The following is a 25339-nucleotide window of genomic DNA, read 5'->3' as shown; positions in this document are numbered from 1 at the left end:
ACTCACGGACCGCAAGATGGTGACCTGAGCTGAAGTCGGACGCTCAACCGACTGAGCCACCCAGGCGCCCCGACACACTGTACTTTATACTAAATAACTGGTGATGTTCAATTTCCATGCTTTTTTGAAAGGTGATTTTGGAGCGAACAAAATTCAGTTTTGTTTTTATTTTTTGTTTTGTTTTTGTTTTTTTGAGAGACAGAGAAAGTGAGCAGGGGAGGGGCAGAGAGAGTGGGAAAGATAGAATTCCAAGCAGGCTCCACACTATCAGCACGGAGTCCGATGCGGGGCTTGAAACGTGAACCATGAGATCATGACCTGGGTAGGAACCAAGAGTTGTACGCTTAACCAAATGAGCCACCCAGGAGCCCCAGTTGCAACTTATTTTTTAAAATGTTTTAACTTTTAGTTTTTTAAAAGGTAAGCTCTACACCCAAAGTGAGGCTCGAACTCAAGACCCCAAGTATCAAGAATTGCACGGTCTACCAACTGAACCAGTCAGCCGCCCCCATTGCAACTTATTTTAGAAGGCAATACTACATTGCCAATGTTAGAGTGCTGTGTAGGAAGCATCCTGAAAACAAATAATACACGCCGAACCGTGAGCATACTGACCGGTATGGCTTTGGGAAAGCCAGATTTGAAGAATGATGACCCTTGTCTCACTACTGCCAGCCCTGGAGAGTATTAGAAGCCCTCGCATGTTATATCCTTGTCCCCATACACAAAAGCACAGACAAGCTGCAAGGAAACAAAAGCACAGACAAGCTGCAAGGGCGCACTTCAAACCAAACTACTATTGGGTGGTGAAATGAGCAGACTCCTTCTTTGTAAAGTGACTTGGTGTCAGTGATGCGAAAATATTTTTTAACGCTGTCAAATTGCAAAAAAATTAAATGCATTTATACAAACAGTCTCCTATTCTGGGTATATTTTTCTTTGCTAATTAATATTTTAAAAGTATAAGACATAGGTCATAGGAGCTAAGGGAAAATCCTAAAAATATACAGATTTTGGTCAGGCCTGGATCAAACTCACAATGTCAAAACAGAAAAAGAGGTTCAAATTGCACAAGAGTAATTTGTAAGTTTTGTGTGTTTGGCATTAGTTAACAGTTAAAAGCAGTGATGATATATACTCTATTAGTAGGCGAGCATTCAAGTAACAGGAAACAATTTAAAATTTATTAGGCATTTTGTTTAAAAAAAAAAATCAGATCTTGGAGCGCCTGGGTGGCTCAGTCAGTTGAATGTCTGACCCTTGATTTTGACTCAGGTCATGAGCCTTGCGTGGGGCTCCGTGCTTGGTGTGGGGCCTAAGAGTCTCTCTCCTTCTGCCCCTCTCCCCTGCTTGTGCTCTCTCTCTCGCTCTAAAAAATACATAAATAAAAGTATAAAAAATCAGATCTCCTTCCGATAATAAACTTGTGCCGATCTATGTGTCAATCTATCAATTATCTCAGCTGTGGCTACATGATCGAATCTCGAATCTCCGGAGTCTGACAAGTCCTCAACAATTGTGACAACTGAAGAGACCACCTCATCGTTGCTTTGTGTGCAAGTAAGAGGTCTGCAAAGTAGCAACAGTGGGGGAAAAGGAAAGGTCTACTCCCTTTTCTCTGTCAGTATGCTTTAAAGATTTTCTTTCTCGAGGCTCTGCCTATTTGGTCTGTTCACCTTTAGATGAATAATACTTTAATGTTTTATATTCAACGATCCAGGTGTTTTTTTTTTTGTTTTGTTTTGTTTTTTAACTAGAAAACATATGTAACTTAGGGGCGCCTGGGTGGATCAGTCGGTTAAGTGGCCGACTTCGACTCAGGTCATGATCTCGCGGTTTGTGGGTTTGAGTCCCACATCTGGCTCTGTGCTGACAGCTCAGAGCCTGGAGCCTGCTTGGGATACTGTGTCTCCCTCTCTCTCTGCCCCTTCCCCGTTCGTGCTCCCTCTCTCTCTCAAAAAATAAACATTAAAAAAATTTTTTAAAAACATGTAACTTATAATTGCTACTTTGTAATTTTTAAGTTACTTTCCAGAAAATCTCCCCTTCCCCAGAATCAAATATTAGCTTTGGATTTAGGTGAGCCTTGCCTTCCTAATCTCTCGCTCACGTTGCAATGGCATCAATGGGTTACCCCTCCTAAATGCTACGGACGTATAAAATCCTACGCTAAGGTTACAGAGCGACTGGCGTATAAGGGGTCAAGGAAAATAAAAGTATGGCCGATAGAAAAGACAAAAACTACACAGCTCTGTTACTTTAAAAAATGTTTTAAAAGTATAAATACATGCTTTCAAAAATTCAAATATACAGAACACCTGCACAGCTGAATACAGGAGCCCCCAGCTGTATTTCATTTGCTCAATTACCACACGGGCCTAGAAGCTATGACGTCAGGAGCTTACACATAGACGGCTTCCATCATCACAGAAAGCCCATTGGGCAATTCATCGGTTTCTGCTCTACAGTAACCATAATTAAGCATTAGTACATTATTACAAAAGTTCTTTATATATTCTGGATGTAAGTACCTTATCAGACATAATTTCAAAAATTTGCTGCCATTCTGTGGGTTAGACTTTCACTTGATGGTGTCCCTTAAACCTTTAAAACATTGAAGTTCATTTTGAGGAAGTCCCGATTTTTTTCCCTTGTTGCTTGTGCATTTGGTGCTGTGTATAAGAAATGGAAGATTTACTGGTATGTTTTCTTGTCAATTTTATAGTTTAGGTATATGATCCACTTAGATTTAGGTATACGATCCATCTGGGGCTGACCCAGGACTTTTTGTTGAAAAGATTACTCTTCCTTATTGAATGCTACTGGCACACTTGTGAAAAATCAATTGTTCATAAACGTTATTGATTTCTGGATCCTCAGTTATATTTTATGTTCCCGAAACCCATGTTTATCCTTATGCCAGTACCACATTGCCTTGGTTACTGTAGCTTTGTAGTAAGTTTTGAAATTGGTTAAGTGTGAGTCTTCCAACCTTGCTCTTCTTCAAGATTGTTTTGGCTTTTGTAATTTTCCATATGAATTTTATCAGTTTGTCAGTTTCTGCAAATAAGCCAGCAGGGGTTTTAATGGGAATTGCACGGACTCTGGAGCATTCTGGGAGCATTTTTATCTTAACAATGTGAAGTCTTCCAATCCATGAACAAAAATGAATTTCCATTTATTTAGGTCTTCTTTAATTTCAACAATGTTGTGTAGTTTTTGTAAACCTTGATGCTATTGTAAATAGAATTTAAAAAAATCTCAATTTCAGAACATTCACTGCTGATATGGAAACAAAACTGATCTTTGTATATTGATCTTGTATCTATCCTGTGGTCTGGTGAGCTCATGTAGTTTTTATTTTATTTTCTTACAATGATGTTTTTTTACTGAGCATAAGTTGTGTATTTTTTTTTTAACTTTTAAAATTTTTTGAGCTCATTTAGTTTTTAAATGAATTTCTTAGAATTTTCTACAAAACAAGTTTATATAATCTGTGAATACATAGTTTTACTTCTTTTCCAATATGGTTGACTTTTATTTCTTTTTCTTGACTAATTTCCCTGGCTAGAAACTCAAGTACAATGTTGAATAGAAGGGGTGAGAAAAAACATCCTTGTCTTAGTCCTGATTTTGGGGAGAGAACATTCAGCATTTAGTCTGTTGCCATTAATGATGTTAGGTGTGGGGTTTTTGTAGATGTTCTTTATATCATGTTGAGAAGTTTCCCTTTTATTCCTGGTTTGTTGACTATTTTTATCATGAAAGGGTGCTGAGTTTTTCAAAGCTCTTCCTGCAACTATGAAGACAATTAAGTCAATGTGGTAAGTTAGTCCTTTATGAACATGGTAGCATTGATCCTCATTATTTTCGATTCTATATTTATGAATTTACCAATTTGTATCTCAGCTTGTTTGTAATCCCCACCTCAAAACTGTTAGCACTTCTATGATCATTCACAGGCATCTGCAGACACACGAAATTTAGAGCTTCCTGATGTGCGTGTTCTCCGTGGAGCTGAACAAGGCAATGCTCTGCCTTCCTGTTCCAGGTCCCCCCAGACGTGACCAGAAGATGAGGGGGCAGGGGGAGTGCAGTGCAGTGCAAAAAAGTTCTGGTTCTGGGGCTAGTATGAATCCCAACTCTGGCAATTATTAGTGGGGTGGCTTCAGGCAAGTCACTTAATATTTCTAAACTTCGTTTTCTCTTTTGAAAATAAAACCATTTATACCAGGATAAATTGTCTTCAGGATTTAAGATTGTAATCTATTTGAGGTATGTATACACACACACACTTCCCCTAGGAGCAATGGCTCTGTATTCACTAATTCAGTATCCACAGTGACTTCATGGAATGTAAATAAGGTGAATAAGGTGAATGCTGTGACTAACGAGAAGCATCTGCATATGACATTGAATTTTGGATGTTAAACCAACCTTGTATTCCTGGGATAGATCTTACTTAGTCATGGTGGAAAATCCTTTTTATATGTTGCTAGATTCACTTTGCTAGTATTTTGTTGATGACTTTTGAGTCTATATTCAGAACAGATACTGATCTGTAGTTTTCTTGTGATGACTTCACTGGTTTTGTATCAGGGGAATACTGGCCTCATAAGATGACTTGGGAAGTGTTCTCACTTCCATTTTTTGGGGAGAATTTGCAAAGGATTGGTGCTAATTCTTTAAATGTTTGGTAGAATACAGCAGTGAAGCCATCTGGGCGTGGTATTTTCTTTGTGGCACGTTTTAAAGTTACTAATTCAGTATCTTTGTTATTGGCGGTTGTCTTTTTCACTTGCTTTCGGTAGAACCAACAGTGGTAAGATGATCTCTCAAGGCCAGTACAATTCACTAAGAAAATTGACGTTATCGAGGAAGACATATCCAGTGTCTGTAGGATTCAGATAAGCAGCTGGCCAGGATTATCCAGTGGTAGAACTGTCCTGCTGTCTTGCTCTAACAGAGACAAACATTTCATCATCTCTCGTGCTTTCACGACCTTAGGAACAAGAACTTTCAGCCCGTTTACAGAAGATTTAGATACAAACCTGTTAACAGACATTTGTAGTAAAGTCATATAATCACAAATTAAAGTTTGCACATTACTAGATTATATACAGACATGCGTATTTACATATTATCTTTAAATCTATCTACAAAAATAATACCTGTCTCAGAACCTGTCAGGAAGGCAGTATGTAGTGGAATAAACACTGGAATAGAAATCTGGAGATCTCAGTTCTGGTGTCAGCCCTCACTTCAACAAGATGCCACAATCTGTTTCTCCCACCGATAAAACGAGGTTAAGCCTGATGATCACCAAGGTTTTTTTTCCTCATTCTAAAAATACAAGGACTTCTTCAACAATAATGTCATTCCCACTGTTGTCACTTCTGAGTGCTCGAAATGAAAATACTTTTGTTCTAAGCACATCCACACTGCATTCTTACGGAACAAGCCAACCAATTCACCAAATCTTACAAGAAGAGGAAGAGGAAGTCTGTGGCTAAATAATATAATTCCAACATCTCAAGGTCCTGGGTTTGCCATGAAATAGCCACTATTAATCCTCTCTCTCTACAAAAATGTATTTGTTTTTTCGTCACACCTCACTTCCTGTCGGTCCCGTAGCACAGGAGGCGTGTAGTCAAGTCATTATGGTCGCTTTCAAACACAAGGAGGTCACTTGTCTGAAATTCGGAGCCCGTCAGAGAGACTGAACGGCATCTCATCCGTTGTCTCTACTGGCACATTACTTCTCCCAAAGCGACACGAGTCGCGGTGGGAATGGGGACTCGAGATAAATGCATCCGCGGTCCGGCTGCAATGACAACTATCTGATGGCAAAACGCTGCTTGAGTTACCAAGATGCGAATGGTAAAGAGCGTGGAAGGAGTCTTGAGACGAGTGATACTGTCCAGCCCCCGTCGAGGTGGACGCAGGGCTCTGGTAAGGGCCGTTACACATGACACACGTCTGGAAGCAAGTCTTCCTTCCCAAACCCCGGTGAATGTCCAGTTTGGCAATGAGGGGTTTCCCAACGTTCACTTCCTGCTTCTCCTCTACAGTATCTTCCAGTCCTGAGTACTGATACGACACACACACTGTGAAGATTAGATGTTCCTGAAAAGGAACAGGGATAAAGTTATTTTTATCAACTGTGAGAGCACATCGGTCTCAGAGTATCACTGACATCTACAAATACGCACAGGACCACACAACAAAATCCACGGTCACTCCCCTTTCCCAGCTTCCAATCCTCAAGGCCCGTTTACACCTTCCCTATACTAAGCGACGCCGGCTATAATCATGTTCCCTTTCCTTCATTCGATACTTTGAATTGGTAGAATTCTAGTACTTACTACTGACGGTGGTCAGAATCACAGAGACCTTCTACTGTATTCTGGAGGAATAGTTTAAAGGTGTTTTGCAAGCAGTGGGGCTTGGGAAACTTACCCAACTGGTGGAGATGGGAGAATGGTCCTTTAAGGAGAAAACCTGACTTTACACCCAGGCCAAAAGTTTAGCTGTTTTAAAAAGTATTGTGAGATAATAATCCATGGTCACAGGTGGGAAAGCATTAACTGCATCAGATCACAGGCTTATTTCACAGACAAAGGAGACTGAAGAAGATTAGCTATGAACAGGGTGACGATAGTTTGTATCTGTTGTTCCAACTAGAAAATGATTATTCAAAGATGCAAAGATATTTAAAAGCAGATTATGCTCTGTATCTCTAACTTTTTTGTTTTAAATGTTTATCTGAGAGAGAGAGAGAGAGAGAGTGCACACATGTAGAAGAGGGGCAGAGAGAGAGACAGAGAGACAGACAGACAGACAGACAGACAAAGAGAGAGGAAGAATCCCAAGCAGGTTCCATGCTGTCAGCACGGGGACTTGAACAGATCTCACAAACTGTGAGATCACGACCTGAGCCAAAATCAAGAGTTGGATGCTTAACCAACTGAGACCCAGGCACCCCTCTTTTCCATCACATACACTCTCACGTGAACATCTTCAGGCCATTAGCAGGGACAGAACACCACGCGGAAGGGGGGTCACTGATACGACTGTGTATCACGTATCTCTACTTCAATTTAACACTCAATGAAGCAGCAATCTATAAAGCGATACAACTGTCACACGCCAAAATGAGTTTTCACTTTCATAAGATTAGCAGTTACAAACAGGAAAAGTAATAACCTTTAATTTTTGCAGTGAACTGAGCCGAGTATAGAGGCACTGCTTGGGGAGATCCTTTGATACCAAATAGCTGCCAGTTTCCTCAGGCGTCCCTTTGTTTGCAGCTTTTGGATCAATGTCTAAGTCCTGTGAAAAGTAGCAGGAGTTATTAATGAAATCAATGAGACTCACAACACTGTGCATGACAATAAAATATCTGAACAGGTATTTCTCTCTTACGAATTTTGGCTGAGTAGGTAAACTCTCATCTAGGACTAAACAAACAATAAAGACAACACTCTAGAGTACAATAGGAATTCTAAATTCTGCACACACATGCTTAAAAAGTTAGCTGTGCAAGGACAATTACTTCCAAACTATCCCTAGAGACACTTCTTCACCCACTCCAAGCTTCCTTTCACATCCAAGCCCCATTAGTGTGTGACTCCTGGATTCTCGTCCTTCTATTCATCACTTTTGGGCAGGTGCAGCGGGTTATCTAGAAACAATAAACGGACAAGACACAGACAGCCCTTCCCTTTTCTTCTCTAAGAGACAACTCCTGGCCGAGGGCGGGAGATCTGTTCTGGAACTCCAGGGAGAAGGCCTCAGGTTCTGCCCTGACCCATGCCCAGAAAGCTGCCGGGGCTGGTAGAGAGACCTATCTAATTCTGGGCTTCAGTGCTGGAACATCTGCTCTCACACTAAGCAATGTCCTCCATGAAGCTTTTATCAATACCAGAGGTGATGCTCTGGATTTGTCTTGCGCCTTGCTTACTTCTCAATTTACTAAACTCATGTAGGAAAGAGGGATACTATTTATTGGCTTCTTTAGGCTGACACAAAATACATACTGTATCTTAATTTATGGAAAAACAAATTTCTGTGCTTCCAATATACTACCATAAGACTTTAATTAACAACAGTAGTTTTTAAAAGGAAATTATTTTTGACATAAGAATAACAAATTTGATATTCTACTTAGGGTAAGGGAAATTAAAGGCTTCTTTCCTGGGTGAAATTTGACATTTAGGGTATTTTTGGTGATTAGTTTTTAAATATTATGACTACTGTCACTAAAACACAAATAAGTATTTACATAAATGGAATATATAGGTATTTATATTTCCTTTAACTTTACCATGAAGTTTCCAAATGTTTAGTTATTAGTAAGTGAGGCTGTATCGGTATATTTTGAACCAAAGAAGAAACGGGGGACTTACGAGAGGAAAATCTGTGACATAGGCATCGCACATTACTACGTCGGGCGGCTTGTGGACTATGCTTGTGTAGATTATCATGACGTTGGAGAACTCTGCGGCGAACCCTAACTGAATCTGGACACCGCACTGAAATTTAAGGCACATACTTTCTGGGAGTTCTGAAAAAGAACAAAAAGAACAACTTGTAAATAATCATTTGAGGAGTGCTCGGTAAGTTTTCGGATGATGAGCGACAGATAAATATTCTTTAAGGGCGAAACAGGGCTTTTGTTTTCACTCAGAAAGGTTCTGTAACTAACACATTGTTCAAAGACACATAAACACACATGCATACACTTATAGAAAGAGGAAAAAAAGCCCCATATTCTGCTGGTTGGTCACGCAAATAAAAGCCTTTCATTTACTATTTCCTGACAATTCTTGTCCCTCTGCATATATAATTTTTACAGTGGTAACCAAAAGTATCCATACAACTTGTGAATTTTCACTGCTGCCTCGATCTTCATGAAAATAGTTTTCAATAAGCATTATGTTGCCGAATAGTTTGCTACTTTGAACAACTCCACTATTCTTGAATATCTATAGTATTTCTGGATTTTATTATTTTTCTACCATAGTTAATATTTCTTATATACATGTACTTAATACTTTAGACACAGCTGCTGGACAGTTCCTCACACATGTGACATTCTCCACTCACGTAGACTGTAAATAGATTTGACCATACAATTTCCAAAATGAATATTAATTTTCAAAATGTTTACCTAGTTGATGAGATTAAAAAGGAAAAACTACACTATCATAGTTTTAATTTTGTTTTCTCTCATTACGACTTAAGTTTACCATTTTTATATTTGTTTCTTAATTATTAATATATTCACAACTGTGTATGTTGTTGAATTTGCATCCTTCGGTGAGTGATTAAGGGAGTCTTAATGTTTTTCCTTTTACCATTTTGTAAGAACTTTTTAAATTATTTTTAAATGTTTTATTTTTGAGAGAGAGAGAGAGAGACAGAGAGACAAAGAGACAGAGTGCAAGCAGGGGAGGGGCAGAGAGAGAGAGAGAGGGAGACACAGAATCCGAAGCAGGCTCCAGGCTCTGAGCTGTCAGCATGGAGCCCGATGCGGGACTCGAACTCATGAACTGTGAGATCATGACCTGAGCTGGAGTCGGACACTTAACCGACTGAGCCACCCAGGCGGCCCTTGCATGAACTCTTTAACGTAAAAAATACCAAACCTGTTACCAAAAACAGTGTTCTCTTTTCACACAAGCTACTCTGACCCTCTAGAGCCTGTTTGCCTTTGGTAAGATGACATATATCCGTGTGTAAAAGATAAGAAATAAGTATTATTTTAAGACCACAATCTTTTCATGATGTTTTAAAATATTTGGGCCAAAAACTTCCTGCAAATCAGGTTATAGACTCAGTAACACAGACTCACTCAATAACTATTTTACTGAACATCTACTATGTGCCAGGTGTGGTATAAGTAATGAGCAAACAGGAAAATAATGGACCAGACACTTCTAAACTTTTTTTCGTTTTTTTTTAATTTGAAAATCTAGGGGCGCCTGGGTGGCTCAGTCGGTTGGGCGTCCGACTTCATCTCAGGTCACGATCTCACGGTTCGTGAGTTCGAGCCCCGCGTCAGGCTCTGGGCTGATGGCTCAGAGCCTGGAGCCTGCTTCCGATTCTGTGTCTTCTTCTCTCTCTGCCCCTCCCCCATTCATGTTCTGTCTCTCTCTGTCTCAAAAATAAATAAACATTAAAAAAAAAAAATTAAAAAAAAAAAAAAAGAAAATCTAATTGGCCTCATTAGGCGATTTATGAATTGGGCAGCATCTCATCTACCAAGTAAAGAGATGCTTCCTTAGTTTCATTTTATAAAAGGGTTTTTTGTTTTGTTTTGTTTTTTCTCTTTTCACTGTTGATCTTTACCACCGTGATTTTGCTATTGTTGTTGTTTAGAGTTTTTAATCTTTATTATTATTTTTTAATGTTTGTTTATTTATTTTTTTGAGAAAGCGAGCAAGCGTGAGTAGAGAGGGGAGGGGGACAGAGGATCCCAAGCAGGCTCCGTGCTGACAGCAGAAGGCCGGATGCAGGGCTCGAACTCACAAACTGTGAGATCATGACCCGAGCCCAAGTCGGACACTTAACCGACTGAGTCATCCAGATGCTCCTAGGTCTTTTTTAGAGGAAAAGACTCGTAGCAAATCCAAAATCTTCACTTGTCAATGATTTAAACTTACTTTTTCACTAAACACACAGAATTACCAGTAGTAATTCATTATGTTGTAGATAAGATTTCCACTCCCTCTTTCTCCTGCTCACCAACTCGCTGCTTCCAGAGTCAGAGAGAGCAAATGCCCAGTGATATTTATGAGCACATAGTATTTGCTGACTAGCATGCTTGTCTCCTTACACGTGCGACCTCATTCAACATCAACAACCGTAGCAAGTGTTATTTCTTGTCCCCATTGATAGACAACATGCTTACCAAGGGGCAGAGACAGAATCAGAACCCAGGCCTGTCTGATTTTTCAAACAGCACACTTCCAGCAGCTCAGAATATGATCAAGTCTAAGGGACTGTATATTAGGTAGACTGTTTAGTCTTGGGTTTGCCCACTACGCTAAAATGTTTTCACTACAAAGTTGAGAAGAAAACGATTTATCCAGGAGGAAAAAACGTCCTTCATGATGTAATACAAGCACATTATAGAACAACGTCACAAAAAGCAGCCATCACCGTACCGTGTGCCTTGGCCCACTGCAGATTCCGCACCAGAGATTCCGCAGAATATCCTGTTCCCTGTATTGGGTCAGTAAGTGCTCTCTTTTCAGACAAGCTGCTCCGAATCTCCAGAGCCTGTTTGCCTTTGGTAAGGTGACACTTACCCATGTCTAAAAGATAAGAAATAAGTATTAAGACCACAATCTTTTCATTATGTTTTAAATACTTAGGCCAAGAACTCCCCTGAAAATCAGGTTATATTCTTAGTATCTATCACTTATTCACTCAACAAGTATTTACTGAACACCTACTATGTGCCAGGAACGGGTCAAAGTAATGAGCAAACACATGTGAGAGAGAGAGAGCGAGAGGGAGACAGAAAGAGAACATGAGTGGGGGAAGGGCAGAGAGCGAGAGGGAGACACAGAATCCGAAGTGGGGTCCAGGCTCTGAGCTGTCAGCATAGAGCTGGACGTGGGGCTCAAACCCATGAACTGTGAGATCATGACCTGAGCCGAAGTCAGACACTTAACCGAATGAGCCACCCAGGCGCCCCCGTCAAAAATTTTTTTTAAATGTTGGACCAGCCCACTTCTTTTTTTTTTTTTAATTTTTTTTTTTTTTTTTAACGTTTATTTATTTTTGAGACAGAGAGAGACAGAGCATGAACGGGGGAGGGTCAGAGAGAGGGAGACACAGAATCGGAAACAGGCTCCAGGCTCTGAGCTGTCAGCACAGAGCCCGACGCGGGGCTCGAACTCACGGACCGCGAGATCATGACCTGAGCCGAAGTCGGCGGCTTAACCGACTGAGACACCCAGGCGCCCCATGGACCAGCCCACTTCTAAAGGCCCTTTTAACTTTTATCTTCTATAATTCTATTACCAAATCCCTAATACTTTAAACCTTAAAATTCACAAAGAACTGAAAGTATATTTGTTTACTGAAAGAGTAGTCCTCATTTTATGTCTGCACTCCGTTGGGAAATACATGCAGTTAGTAAACAAATGACTATTTATCTACGAGAAAGTTAAGATCCCGTGCCATCTACACCTCAGATATCTTTATTTTGAGACAGAGAGAGAGAGAGAGAGAGAGAGAGAGAGAGAGGGAATGAATTCCAAGCAGGCTCCACACCCGACATGGGGCTTGATCCCAAGAACCATGAGATCATGATCTGAGCCAAAATCAAGTCAGACACTTCACTGACTGAGCCACCCAGGAGCCCCTACCTTGCATATTTTAATTTTCACTCAAACACAGGCATTGGTAAGTAGTATATGCCAATGTTTTAGGTTTTGAACTTAACAAAAAAGTTATGCCATAATGTGTTTTCATCCAACCTATTTTAGACAAAGACTTATGATTATTGATAAATCTCAATTTAAACTTACAAAGCTATATATTATTTAATATGAACAAATTACTTCTCCTACTTCTATATATATTATTATTAATAAAGTTATAAACTAATAGTATCTGGTCTTGGGAAAGTAGTTATTTATCTGGAAAAAAAGAGGTAAAACTAAGATTCTTAAAGTAAATTTTTAAAAATATTTATTTGTTTTTTTTTGGGGGGGAGGGGCAGAGAGAGAGGGAGACACAGAATCTGAAGCAGGCTCCAGGCTCTGAGCTGTCTGCACAGAGCCCAATGCAGGGCTCGAACGTAGAGTGAGATCACGACCTGAGCTGAAGCGCGACGCTTAACCACCCAGGTGCCCCAAAACTAAGATTCTTAAATAGAAGAATCTATTCTGAAATAGAAGCCTCATATATAAAGCAGATAAAGGCAGACTTTTCTGGCTGAAGCAGGATGGCAGGAGGAGGTCCAAAGCTCTGGCTGTCTATGTTACATGGGAAAATGGCGAAGTCAGGTGACCCAGCTACAAGATCTGCACCGATAAAAACATGAAAATAAAGGTGACTCATGGCTCTTAGGGTAACTCTCACATACCTGATACTCAAGCTGCCATCTTTGGAACACCCAAGAAACTCCAAATCTCATGGGCTGGTTTGCAAAAGAACTGTTTTTTGGTATGACTTTTATTATTTTATTAAAAAAATTTTTTTCTTTATTTCTGAGAGAGAGAGAGAGAGAGAGGGAAGGAGGGAAGGAGGGAGGGAGGGAGGGAGAGAGGGAGACACAGAATCCGAAGCAGGCTCCAGGCTCTGAGTTGTCAGCACAGAGCCCGATGTGGGGCTCCAACTCACGGAACTGCAAGATCGTGACCTGAGCCAAGGTCAGATGCTTAACTGACTGAGCCACCCAGTGCCCCGAAAGCAGAATTTAAAAACATTGAGTACATCAAGAAAAAAATGAACCCAGACTCTTCCACCGGGCCTCAAAATTTCTGTAAGGCTGTATCTCTAATCCTCAGAGAGGATGCTCTCTGGACCAGGTTTCTGCAAACAAGCAGACGGGGCAGCACCAGGCACGAGGCACAGAAACGAGGCACACAACTCGGAGAATGAAACTTCACCGATTTCACAGTCTTGCCTGCGATCAGCGCCGCGGCTCAAGTCATGCTGAGCAGAGGGCATAAAGCCAAGTCAACAGGGAATGAGGAAGGGGGCGGGGGGGGGGGGAATTAAATGGAGTGTTGCTGAACACTGCCTAAATTTTTGTTTTTTATAAAATAAATACTAATTCCAAACCTGCACAGTAATAGTAGGAAGAAAATAATTACCAGAAGACCCTGAGTAGCTTTCTCTTTATTTATTTTACCTTCTGCAACTTCATCCAGTAACACAGTAATTTTCTTGTCTTCTAATAATCTATCTTTTAAAAATTTCATGAAAATTCCATTTGCCAACCCAGAATGCTGGATTTCAAAAGCTTCTGCCCCTTGACACCTTAAAAAACAGCAAAAAGACAAATTAAAACAAAAAGAAAGGAAACACTTGCCACACGGGCTTGCATAAATACGGATGAGCTTCATTTGCTTCTCAGCCTCCTGCATGACATCTTAATTAAACAGTTAATCTTTAAGCAGGAACTACATGCTCTGGTGCTTAGTGAAAAGAAGATGTCAGGATAGGAGGTGCTAAAGTCAATTCTTTAAAACTTCTTATCGAGGATATCAAAGAGGAAAATTTATGCCTACAATTCTATGGATCTGTCTAGGCTTCTAATCTATAATCAAAAAGAAGTCACGAAAAACGAAGGCATCTTGAACATAAATATAAAATTTCCTTACGTGGCGTATCCAAACACAATGTTGGCGGTGACTTTTAGTGCATCCAAGATCGGGATGGTGTCATCATAGTCATTTCTACATAAAAGGGAGGAGGGAGGAGGACAGATACAAATGTGAAAAAAGTTAAACAGCATTTTGGAGAGCTTTAATAATATAATGGAAAATATAACACTATTGTATTACATATGATTTAAAATTATAGATTCAAAATTCCTTTATCAAATCAGCCACATATTTACCCAAAATAATCCAGGCCTCCTATGCTGCCGAGAGGGCAGATGGCCACATCCTTTCTCTGCTTAGCTTTAAACAGGACCAACATCTGAACTCTGGCATTGGTTTTTGATTGGTAAACGCTGAGCAAGCACAAACTCTATTTCTGAGAGGAATTAATCACTGGTTCTATTCCTTAGTAACACAGTGGCCAACAACTGGGATCTGAAGCTTCAAACATGAGGTCCGGCTACGCTTTCTGTATCTGCGAGACCAGGGCTGACAGAAGCCCCACCTGACCACGGGTGTTCTTTCCGTCAGTTCCTGGAGGAATAACTGAGAGACGACTGGAGACACCTACAGGCATTCTGAAGAGCTGAACCTTCTGGAGTGTGAATAAATACCCATGCCCTTGGGGCGCCTGGGTGGCTCAGAGTTAAATGTCTGACTTCGGCTCAGGTCATGATTTCACGGTTTATGAGTTTGAGCCCCGAGTCGGGCGGGCTCTGGGCTGACGGCTCAGAGCCTGGAGCCCGTTTCAGATTCTGTGTCTCCCTCTCTCTCTGCCCCTCCCCCATTCACACTGTCTGTCTGTCTGTCTCTCTCTCAAAAAATAAACAAACATTAAAAAAAGAGTTTTTAAAAAGATAACCATTAAGAAAAAGAAAAAATACCCACGCCCTTTAGTACCTCACTTTTGTTCTATAGCAAATAAGAAAAAAGTTAAAATCATTAAATACACATGGAGAAAATATATTTTCCTCTAGTGTCCTTCTTGGTCAGTTTCAATCTGTAATTACAAATTCTCAAGTTTGGGGCGCCTGGGTGGCTCAGCCGGTTAAGCTTCCAACGTCGGCTCAGGTCATGATCTTGTGGTTCCTGAGTTCGAGCCCCGCGTCGGGCTCTGTGCTGACAGCTCGGAGCCCGGAGCCTGCTTTGATTCTGTGTCTCCCTCTCTCTCTGCCCCTCCCCAGCTCATGCTCTGTCTCTCTCTCTCTAAAAAATTAACGTTAAAAAAAAAAAAAAACAATTTGCAAGCTTAGGTGGTTCTTAGAATTCCCAGGTTTGCCTTAGATTTACTTGTCAAGGCTGATATTTACCTCAATCCAATGAGCTTCATTTAACACAGACAGCTTACCTTTTCCTACACATGTCCAACAAGAACACGTTGAGTCCGGTTTCCTTTTCTTGCATCAATTTCAGTATATTTTGTACACAGAGACAGTTTTCAGACCTATATGGATTTGGAGCATCAACAGGGACCATAAAGCTGTTCCCAAAGTTTTCGTAACCATGTCCTGCATAATATAATAATCCTGGAAAAGAGAAAAAAGGGGTAAAAATTAACTCTAAATTGCACTCTGAATACGCATGCAGCACTCTTGTGCAGTCTTTTATTTTCTTCAAGTTAATGCAAGCTTATTTAAGAGATACCCAACTATAAACACAGTCAATGTTAACTAAGTTTGCACTGAAAATTATTTCGACAACAGTCTTTAAATACTGTATTTTAAATTTTTTTTTTTTTAACGTTTATTTATTTTTGAGACAGAGAGAGACAGAGCATGAACGGGGGAGGGTCAGAGAGAGAGGGAGACACAGAATCGGAAGCAGGCTTCAGGCTCTGGGCCATCATCAGCCCAGAGCCCAACGCGGGGCTCGAACCCACGGACCGTGAGATCGTGACCTGAACTGAAGTCGGACGTTTAACCGACTGAGCCACCCAGGCGCCCCAAATACTGTATTTTAAACTGACATCAAGATGCTGTCCTGAAGTATGTTTTAGTTCATAAAAATGGTATATTTGTAACCAGTGGTATAATATGGAATGCAGATTTATCTTATGTTATATAAAAAAGAAAAAGGCTAAGGACTTCTTTGTTGAGTCGTTTGTCTTCTCCATGAGACCAGGAGTTCCCCCAGGGCAGGGACGGTATTATCTCTATCTGTGGATTCCTGGCACACAGCAGGAGCTTAGTAAGTTTTTAATGGATGAACAAATAAACTTATTTAGATGACTAGTAACTACTAAATCCAGTATAGGAAATTCTATAGGCAAAAAAAGGAAAAACAAATCCCACAGGCATTTATATACATAATTAGTAAGAGCTATAAAAATAAAAACGTAGTCTTTAAAAAAAATGATTATTTATTTATTTTTGGGGGGGGGGTAGGGCAGAGAGAGAGGGAGGGAGAATCCCAAGCAGGCTCCACATGCTGTCAGCACAAAGTTCCACGTGACGCTTGATCTCATAAACCTCGAGATCGTGACCTGAGCTGAAATCAAGAGTTGGACACTCGACTGACTGAGCCACCCAGGTGTCCTTAAATGTAGCTTTTTCTAAGAAGGGAAGGAAAATCTGATTTCATGGATTACTACTTTTTTTTTTTTTTAAAGATTTAAGTTTATTTTAAGAGAGAGTAAGAGAGAGCAGAGGAGAGGCAGAGAGAGAAGGAGGGAGGGAATCCCAAGCAGGCTCTGAGCTGTCAGCACAGAGTCCAACGTGGGGCTCAAGCCCATGAACCGTGAGATCATGACCTGTGCTGAAATCAAGGGTCAGATGCTTAACTGACTGAGCCACCCAGGAGCCCCATTACTACTTTTTCTTTTCGTTACGAGATATAAATATCATTAATTTTCCATCTAGAGTCTCTTGAATTAATAATCTCAAATTTACATTCATTTTAGTAGTCCATAGATGAGTCATTTCTTTACTGAGAAACGATACTATAAAAACTGCACCAAACGACTCTGAACATTTTCTTGAAAAGATGTTTGTTTTGGCTGTAAAAAACAAAAAACAAAAAACAAAAAAACCCCCAAATATCAGTATGGGCTTCCTTATAAAAATATTTGATAGAAATATTTGTGAAGATACATTCCCCCTAGGCACGCAATCTCTAAGGCCCACTGATTTTGCTCTGTCAGCGTCCTGGATATGACGACTTCTTTCTACGGCTTTCTGACATTAATAGTAAAAAGGCGCCAAGCTGGGGAACAACAGAGAAGCTGCTCCCTGCACCCACAGCTCCAATTCCGAGCAAAGAATGTAGCTTCGAACAACCTGCTCCATTTGGTCCTCCAGGGCAGAACCCAGGTCTGTTTTTCTTGAACTCTGACTAAAATGAGAAAAACGGTTCTTTCATATGTAACATTTCAGGTAAAAAAAAATGACAAAATGGGGGGCACCTGGGTGGCTCAGAGAGTTAAGCGTCCAACTTCGCCTCGGGTCATGATCTTGTGATTCACTGAGTTCGGGCCCCGCATCCACAGAGCCTGCTTTGAATTCTCAATCTCTCTCTCTCTCTCTCTCTCTCTCTCTCTCGAAAATAAACATTTAAACTAATGACAAAATGGGTACATTCATGTATTCAGTGTGGGTTTATTCTATCTCATCTGTGTCCTGCATGAAAGAAATGAAAGAGAAAAGGAAGACGAGGTTCCTGCCCCAAGGATCTTGCAACTCATTCAGACCTGCTCATGTTGTTAAAGAACACAGAAAGTCAGCACACAATGAAATATCATAAATTATGTGATTAAGGAAACCTTGTATGATCTGAGTAAGGTGCACGGAGGAATCGGTGTGAACGGAAGCAACCACAGGTGGTCTTGGGAGACTGGGTACAATTCGGAAAACCAGAGGAAGAGCAAGGGACGTTATGGAACGGAAACAAACCAGGCGTGGGCCTGGAATGGCAGCCAAGAGAAAGGAGACCAGCCTGGCAAGGAATTAAATTATCCCCGGAAAGAAGAGGGGCACTGACACGAGCATCTTGAAAATCGTGACACAGGGAGTGGATGTAATTCACTAAGGAATGAAGACTGAGTGAGTGAAAAGCCAGCCCGAAGAATGAGAGCAAATACTTGCAAACAGTAGATCTATAAGGACAACTTGTATCTAGAATACATAAAGAACTCTTCAATTCGACCATAAAAAGACAAATAGCCAAGTAAAAAATGGGCAAAGGATCTGAACAAACATTTCTCCAAAGAGGATAGCAAACAAATAAACACACGAAACGCAAAACAGAACGAGATCCCACATCACGCTTACCAGGACAGCTACAATAAACACACAGGCGTGAACATGTGTTGGCAAGGATGGAGAGAAACTGGAAGCCTCATTTACTTCCGGTGGGAACATGCATTGGTGCAAGCAAGCAGTCAGGAAAGAGTTTAAGCAGTTCCTCAAAAAGTTAAACGCAGAATTCCCGTATGATTAAGCAATCGCAGTCCAAGGTGTATACAGCCGAGAGAACTGAAAACCTATGTCCACACAAGAATGTGCACACGAGTGTTCACAGCGGTGTGATTCAGAATATCACCCAGAGGCAACAACCTACGTGCCCACCGGCTGATGGATGGAAATGTGGTACATCCTATACCATGATTATCCAGCCATAAAAGTAACGCAATGACACGGACGAACCTTGAAAACATTATGCTGAGAGAAAAAAGCCAGGCACGGAAAGATTCCATTCTACAAAATGACTCCAAAAGGTGAATCCATAAAGATAGAAAGAAAAGCTGCTGTTACCAGGGGTTTGGGACAAAGAGGAATGAAGAGTGACGGCTAACGGACGTGGAGATTCTTTCTGGGGTGATGAAAATGTTCTGGAATTAGGTGACTGATGCAAAACTGTGAATACGCTAAGGCCACCGAACTGTACGTTTCAAAACAGTAGAATTTATATACTTCTTTATCAAGTACAGGCACCCCTTTTTTTTTTTTAACATTTATTTTTGAGACAGAGAGAGAGCATGAACAGGGGAGGGGTCAGAGAAAGAGGGAGACACAGAATCTGAAACAGGCTCCAGGCTCTGAGCTGTCAGCACAGAGCCCGACGCGGGGCTCGAACTCACGAACCGCGAGATCATGACCTGAGCCGAAGTCGGACGCTCAACTGACTGAGCCACCCAGGCGCCCCACCCCTCCCTTTTTTAAAGTTTGTGCCACGCCACTCTGCCTTTAAGAGAGACCCACATTATAGTGTCTGGTTTTGCAAACCAAAGGAATCTAAAGAGGACTTTTTTTAATGATTATTTTTGAGAGAGACAGAGGAAGGGAGAGAGCAAAAGAGAGAATGAGCGGGGGAGGGGCAGAGAGAGAGACAGAATCTGAAGCAGGCTCCCGGCCCTGAGCTGTCAGCACAGAGCCAGATGCAGGTCTCGAACCCACGGACCATGAGATCATGACCTGAGCCAAAGTCGGACGCTTAACGGAGCCACCCAGGAGCCCTGAGACGTTTTGCTTTTATGAAAAAAAGGCAAAAAGCAGAAATGGCATTTAGCGTTTGTTTGCAGTGAGTCATTTGGAGGCAGAACACAGCCAAGCAGAGAGAGAGAGGCACCGCCGGCTCCTTTCCCGGGATCCACACTCAGCATCCCGGCAGCAAACCGCCAGACCTCTGAGCTGTGTCTGTGAGCATCTGGGTTGTATCTCAATGTATCTTGTGCATCCGTCAGCAAGATGTGTCCGGAGGTACCAGAAAAGGCTGTCTGGGCCTGGGAACGCTCACATAGCGGGAAACCTGCGTCCAAAACGGGACTCTCTTCCCCATCAGTCTGTTCACCGCTTCTAAAAGCAAGGTATGCTCATTTCTAACCTTCACGACTCTACTTCAGTTACTCTCCCTCCTTCCCATCTACCCACATCATGGCAATTCCTCAAGGGTTATCTCACGCTCAGGACCCTCAGCAGGTTATCACCTGGTTTCCAGCTTTCTGACACTTCGGTCTCTCCCTGCTGGGAAGCCGTGTGGCAGCACTCTCTGACACATAATCACACGCTGGCTTTTAGGGACACCTTACAGTTCTATGCGTATTTAATTTCTTTGGTAAAAATGCTCATAAGAGACATTAATCTTATACGTTTGTATAGCTTTCTCACGGTTCTGGAAATACGTTCATATACATGAACTGATTTTAATCCACGTAACAATCTTTAAATGATTTATATTCATATTTTATAGGTGAGAAAATGAAAAAGATAAGTGATTTGCTTACAATCATACAGCTGATAGGTGTTCCAACTCCAAAAAACGCATTTTTAATTTTGTCCTCATTATATTAAGGGACTTAGAGTTTTGAGAGTATAAATCATGCTCTTTATTTTCCAGATCTCCTTCGACACCTAGCATACTCCTTTATCTGTGCTACGGATATATTAAGGAATTCGGTAAATACTTTCGAATGCATTAATTAACAATGCAAGCCAATCAGGAGAGAGCTGGATCCAGAGAACTTTCTAGAAAGGGCCTGATTTTCAGTAGAAACGGTACCATTTCTACAACTGATGTTACTTAAGACAGCCAACCAGGCAGCTTGAGTATTGTCCCCACTGTTATCATTTGACACATCTGCCTCTAGCGAGACGTAACTCAGGAGAAGCAGCAAGTTCAAGGGAAGGTTTAAGCTCCGTCAACCAGGGTGACCTAAGCATGGCCCGTTATTTCAATGCCATACGTCCCACTAGGGAATCATTGAAATTAAGGCACTTACAGGAACAAAAAACCTTTCTCCGCCCCAAAATGACTTCTGGAAAGTGGAAGCATTTTGTATCAAAGTCTACAACCAAATAGTATCGCAGGAGAGTAAACATTTTTATGTACAACAAACTAGGCCAAATCATTGTATTTTCAGAATTCCATCTCTATTACTGCCAATTAATTTAATCAATTATCGCATTACTCAAGGGTAGGCATCTTTATAAAATGACATCTTTATAAATAGGCATCTTTATAAAATGACAAAAGTATTTTTTTTTTAAGTTTATTTACTTATTCAAGTAATCTCTACACTCAACATGCGGCTTGAACTCACGACCCTGGGACCAAGAGTCGCCAGCCGAGGCGCCCCAAATGACAGGAAATTTAATGTGGTTACAAATATAATCCTGTCCATTAGACCTTTAGGGAATCCTGTTTCTTGGGAACATGATTTCCAAGGACATAGTTTATTACAGATGTTTATTCTTGCCTACAGAGAAGAGAATTGCCGAAACGGAGGACGGTCCCACCGGAGTTGAGCTGCAGTGCACCTAGCACGGTGCTCTGACGAGGACAGTCACTGCCACCAGCACTGTCACCGTCAGCCTACATAGCTCTTCCTGTGTGCCAGACGCTGTCTGAATAAAGTGCTTTAGTTGTATAGTTATCACCTCCTATAATCCTCGTATTTCTCGTAACCAGGCGGTTATATTATCACCCACCTTTTACAGATGGAAATACTGACACACTGAGAGGTTTAATGGTTCATGTAAATCCACATGACTAATAAGTGACGGAACCGGAGTCTGGATGCTGGCCAGGCCAACCACTGTGCTATACTCCACGGTCTCTTTATAAGCTGCTGCTGGCTTTCTAGTTAACTTTACCCTCAGAAAATATAAAATGTCAGTGAGCTGGTTTTCCATGGCTTCGCTACACTATCATTTAAAAAACTCCTTTTTTTTTTCTTCCAAATGAAACCTTAGGCTGAACCTTAATACATAAAAACATATGAAAGCTGGGGTTCTCTAACTGAGGCCTCGAGTGGAATGCTATCTGGTTCGAACCTCGCATCTAAAGATGCAGACAAACTGGAATTCAGGAAATGATACCGATAATACTTTTACTGTGCCAGGCACGGGGATAATTATTTTACCTTTATTTATTCTGCAATCACTTCGTTAAGTTAGTCTATCCATTTCATAAATCCTTTTCTGCTTATAAAAGTTAAATAGCTTAGTTACGGTTCCACACTACTCAGCAGAAAAGCCGGAGCGCTGAGCACGAGCGAGCCGACTTAAGGCCCCCGCCTCACCACGCAGCTCTGAACTGAACGACTCCTCCAGGGTAAACGAGACTTGGCCATATTCTGACCAGACTCCAATATCCTTCTCCACCAAAGCACAGCTGAACCGCAGCAGGTGGAGAATGCAGGAAGGCACAGTGTGGGGGGGGGGGGGGGATTTCAGTTACTCTCTCTCATAGCCATCTACGTGTGACAACTAGAGATCTTTACCTTCACCTGTCTTCAAGGACGTGTAGTAGAGATCAGTTATTTCTGTTCTCAGAGGGTGTTTTTTAGGTTTATGTATGTTTTCAAAGTGAGTTACCTACTTTCTGTTTTGGGGCAACTTTTGCTTCTTCCACAAACCCATGGGCGACGTGATATAAAAGGGCATGAGCCTGGATGCGTATGCTTTCCGTATCTGAAGTCGTTCATGCTGAAATTCTCCCACGGCTCTGCCTTGGCCTCCCCCACCCCACAGGCCGTCAACTGGAGGTGAAGGCGCAGTGCAGGAGGAAGGCCCTGTGACGCGAAGCCTCTGCCACACTTACGTCTGCATCAGATGTGCCTGATGCCTGGGGTACGCACAACGCTTCAAAACAGAAAACTTTAACATTTATTTATTTATTTAGAGAGCCGAGAGCAAGCGAGCAGGGGAGGGGCAGAGAGGAGAGAGGGAATTCCACGCAGGCTCTGTGCTGTCAGTGCAGAGACTGATGGGGGGCACGAACTCACGAACCGTGAGACCATGACCTGAGCTGAAATCGAGAGTGGGCCACTCAACCGATGGAGCCGCCCACACGCCCCGACGGTGTTTTTGTATCGGGGCAAAGCCTCAGCACAAGCTGAGCTCTTCTTCCCACAACTTTTTAATATTTCTGGTTTTCTACTTTACAGGCGCAATTAAAAGTTTTGGTTTAAGCTAGACAAAGGACTTAAAGCTAAGGTGACAATTTCAGTAAGAAATGAGAATGAGGGGCGCCTGGGTGGCTCAGTCGGTTGAACGTCCGACTTCAGCTCAGGTCACGATCTCACGGTTCGGGAGTTCGAGCCCCGCGTTGGGCTCTGTGCTGACAGCTCGGAGCCGGGAGCCTGTTTCAGATTCTGTGTCTCCCTCTCTCTCTGCCCCTCCCCCAGTTGCACTCTGTCTCTCTCTCAAAAATAAATGAACACTAAAAACAAAATTAAAAAATCTTTTGAGCCTCATTAGCAATTCCACCGAGCTTACCTCATCATATCAGTCTCATTACAAATAAAAGGCTGAATTTAGAAATTAATCTATTTAGAAATTACTGAAGTAAAATAATTTGAAAGATATAAAAGCTTTCAAACGGGTACTTTTTTTTTTTAATTTTTTTTTTTTAACGTTTATTTATTTTTGAGACAGAGAGAGACAGAGCATGAACGGGGGAGGGGCAGAGAGAGAGGGAAACACAGAATCAGAAGCAGGCTCCAGGCTCTGAGCCATCAGCCCAGAGCCCGACGCGGGGCTCGAACTCACGGACCGCGAGATCGTGACCTGAGCTGAAGTCGGACGCTTAACCGACTGAGCCACCCAGGCGCCCCTAAACGGATACTTTTTATTTATCACCAGCATGCCTAATAACAGGCCTGGAAATGCCACTTCCCTGGCAATCAAATGTGATCGCACTGCATCACAGTCCCACCCCCTGTGAAATACAGCCCAAATGAGCCCGCCGGCTGGCCTGCCTTTTGTGGCTATACTCATTAAAAAAAGTAAGTTACCAAAGAGATTACTTACTCCTGACAACATACTCTGTCTCTTTAAAAAATCTTTACCATATATGTGGTGTTCTTAACATATTTAAATGATGGAATGAATAAAATGATTACAAATTTACTGTTAGAATTTTTGTGGAGGTCCACCTTTAACTATGTTTGTACAGAGCTTTAGTTTACAAACTGTTTTCATATGTTTCACTAACTAACAAATCCTTGCTAAATTCCAGTTCCCATTAAAGGATTAGAAAATGCCATGAAATAGTTAGAAAAAGGAAACAAACATAACGTACATTTGGTTACCTTTCGTACTACACACACACACACACACACACACACACACACACACACAGCAATACTGTACATATATGAGTATACAATTTGCCATTTGGTCATTAAGCTTTACTGTACTTCAGCTCTCATCAATAAAAACCAAAATCACCGAAGACAGGAAAGAATTATTCTAATAAGAACAAAAATGTTTTCACAAGAGACATTAAAGTAAAGACACTGAGTTAATTAGTTATTCACATGGAGCTACAGAACGAAGATCAAATCCATCGTCTTTACAAGAACAAAACTCTTCCTTCACTTCAACAACATGTTCACTTCAACAATGATCAAATCGGACCATTTTCTGATTTTTACCGCTTAACCTAACTTGTGCAACGAAGAGTGGCTAATTATAAAAACAAGACTGTAAGTATCTTACCATAAACTCCTTTGTCTAAAAGGAGTAAAAATTCATCCACGGCATTTCGCATCTCATACTCAGTGAGATCCAACAGTGAAACAACTTTGAAATCTAGTTGTCTTAATAAGTTGGTCAACTCGTACACATCCACCAAAGGAGCTTTGAGCTTGGGGTGTTCCCAGTAATTCATATTTCCTATCAAAAGAGCAACCTTGTCCTTTGCTGTTAAAAAAAAAGAGAGAGAGAGAGGGGATTTAAAGGGAGGACATAAAGATTAAGATTAAAGTAAGACCTATGGAAATGGTAGAATTATAACAAATTGTATGCTTTACGAATTAAGATCTCGTTCTAATTTAATTTCATTTTAGAGGTACTACTTTATGTGGAAAACTCCAGTGAGGAGCACAGGCTGATAGACAACAGAGAGTAGACTTATTCGTGCTCACTCGGGCCAAGGCTATTGATGAACTGCATAGGAAGCCACATACTTGTACTGAGTTACAACAAAAGTAAAGAGTATATTCAACTAGCTTTTAGAGCAAATTTAAACAAGCAATGTTAGTAACTGGG

General features: G+C 41.3%; 1 protein-coding gene across 1 annotated transcript in view; it reads right to left on the bottom strand.

Moving 5' to 3' along the window:
• Nucleotides 1-2254: 2254 nt before the first annotated feature.
• Nucleotides 2255-25339, bottom strand: part of MALT1 (MALT1 paracaspase) — a 62970-nt gene continuing 39885 nt past the window's right edge. The window contains 8 exon segments of the mRNA XM_019463899.2: nucleotides 2255-6126; nucleotides 7207-7332; nucleotides 8409-8566; nucleotides 11172-11321; nucleotides 13877-14004; nucleotides 14349-14423; nucleotides 15700-15877; nucleotides 24788-24991. Coding sequence (XP_019319444.2) covers nucleotides 5686-6126; nucleotides 7207-7332; nucleotides 8409-8566; nucleotides 11172-11321; nucleotides 13877-14004; nucleotides 14349-14423; nucleotides 15700-15877; nucleotides 24788-24991 — 1460 coding nt within the window. The 3' untranslated portion in view covers nucleotides 2255-5685.

This window comes from Panthera pardus, unplaced genomic scaffold, assembly GCF_024362965.1.
Source record: "Panthera pardus isolate Hobbes unplaced genomic scaffold, ASM2436296v1 HiC_scaffold_15, whole genome shotgun sequence".
Lineage (NCBI taxonomy): Eukaryota > Metazoa > Chordata > Mammalia > Carnivora > Felidae > Panthera > Panthera pardus.
This window is presented reverse-complemented; position numbering and strand designations above follow the sequence as displayed.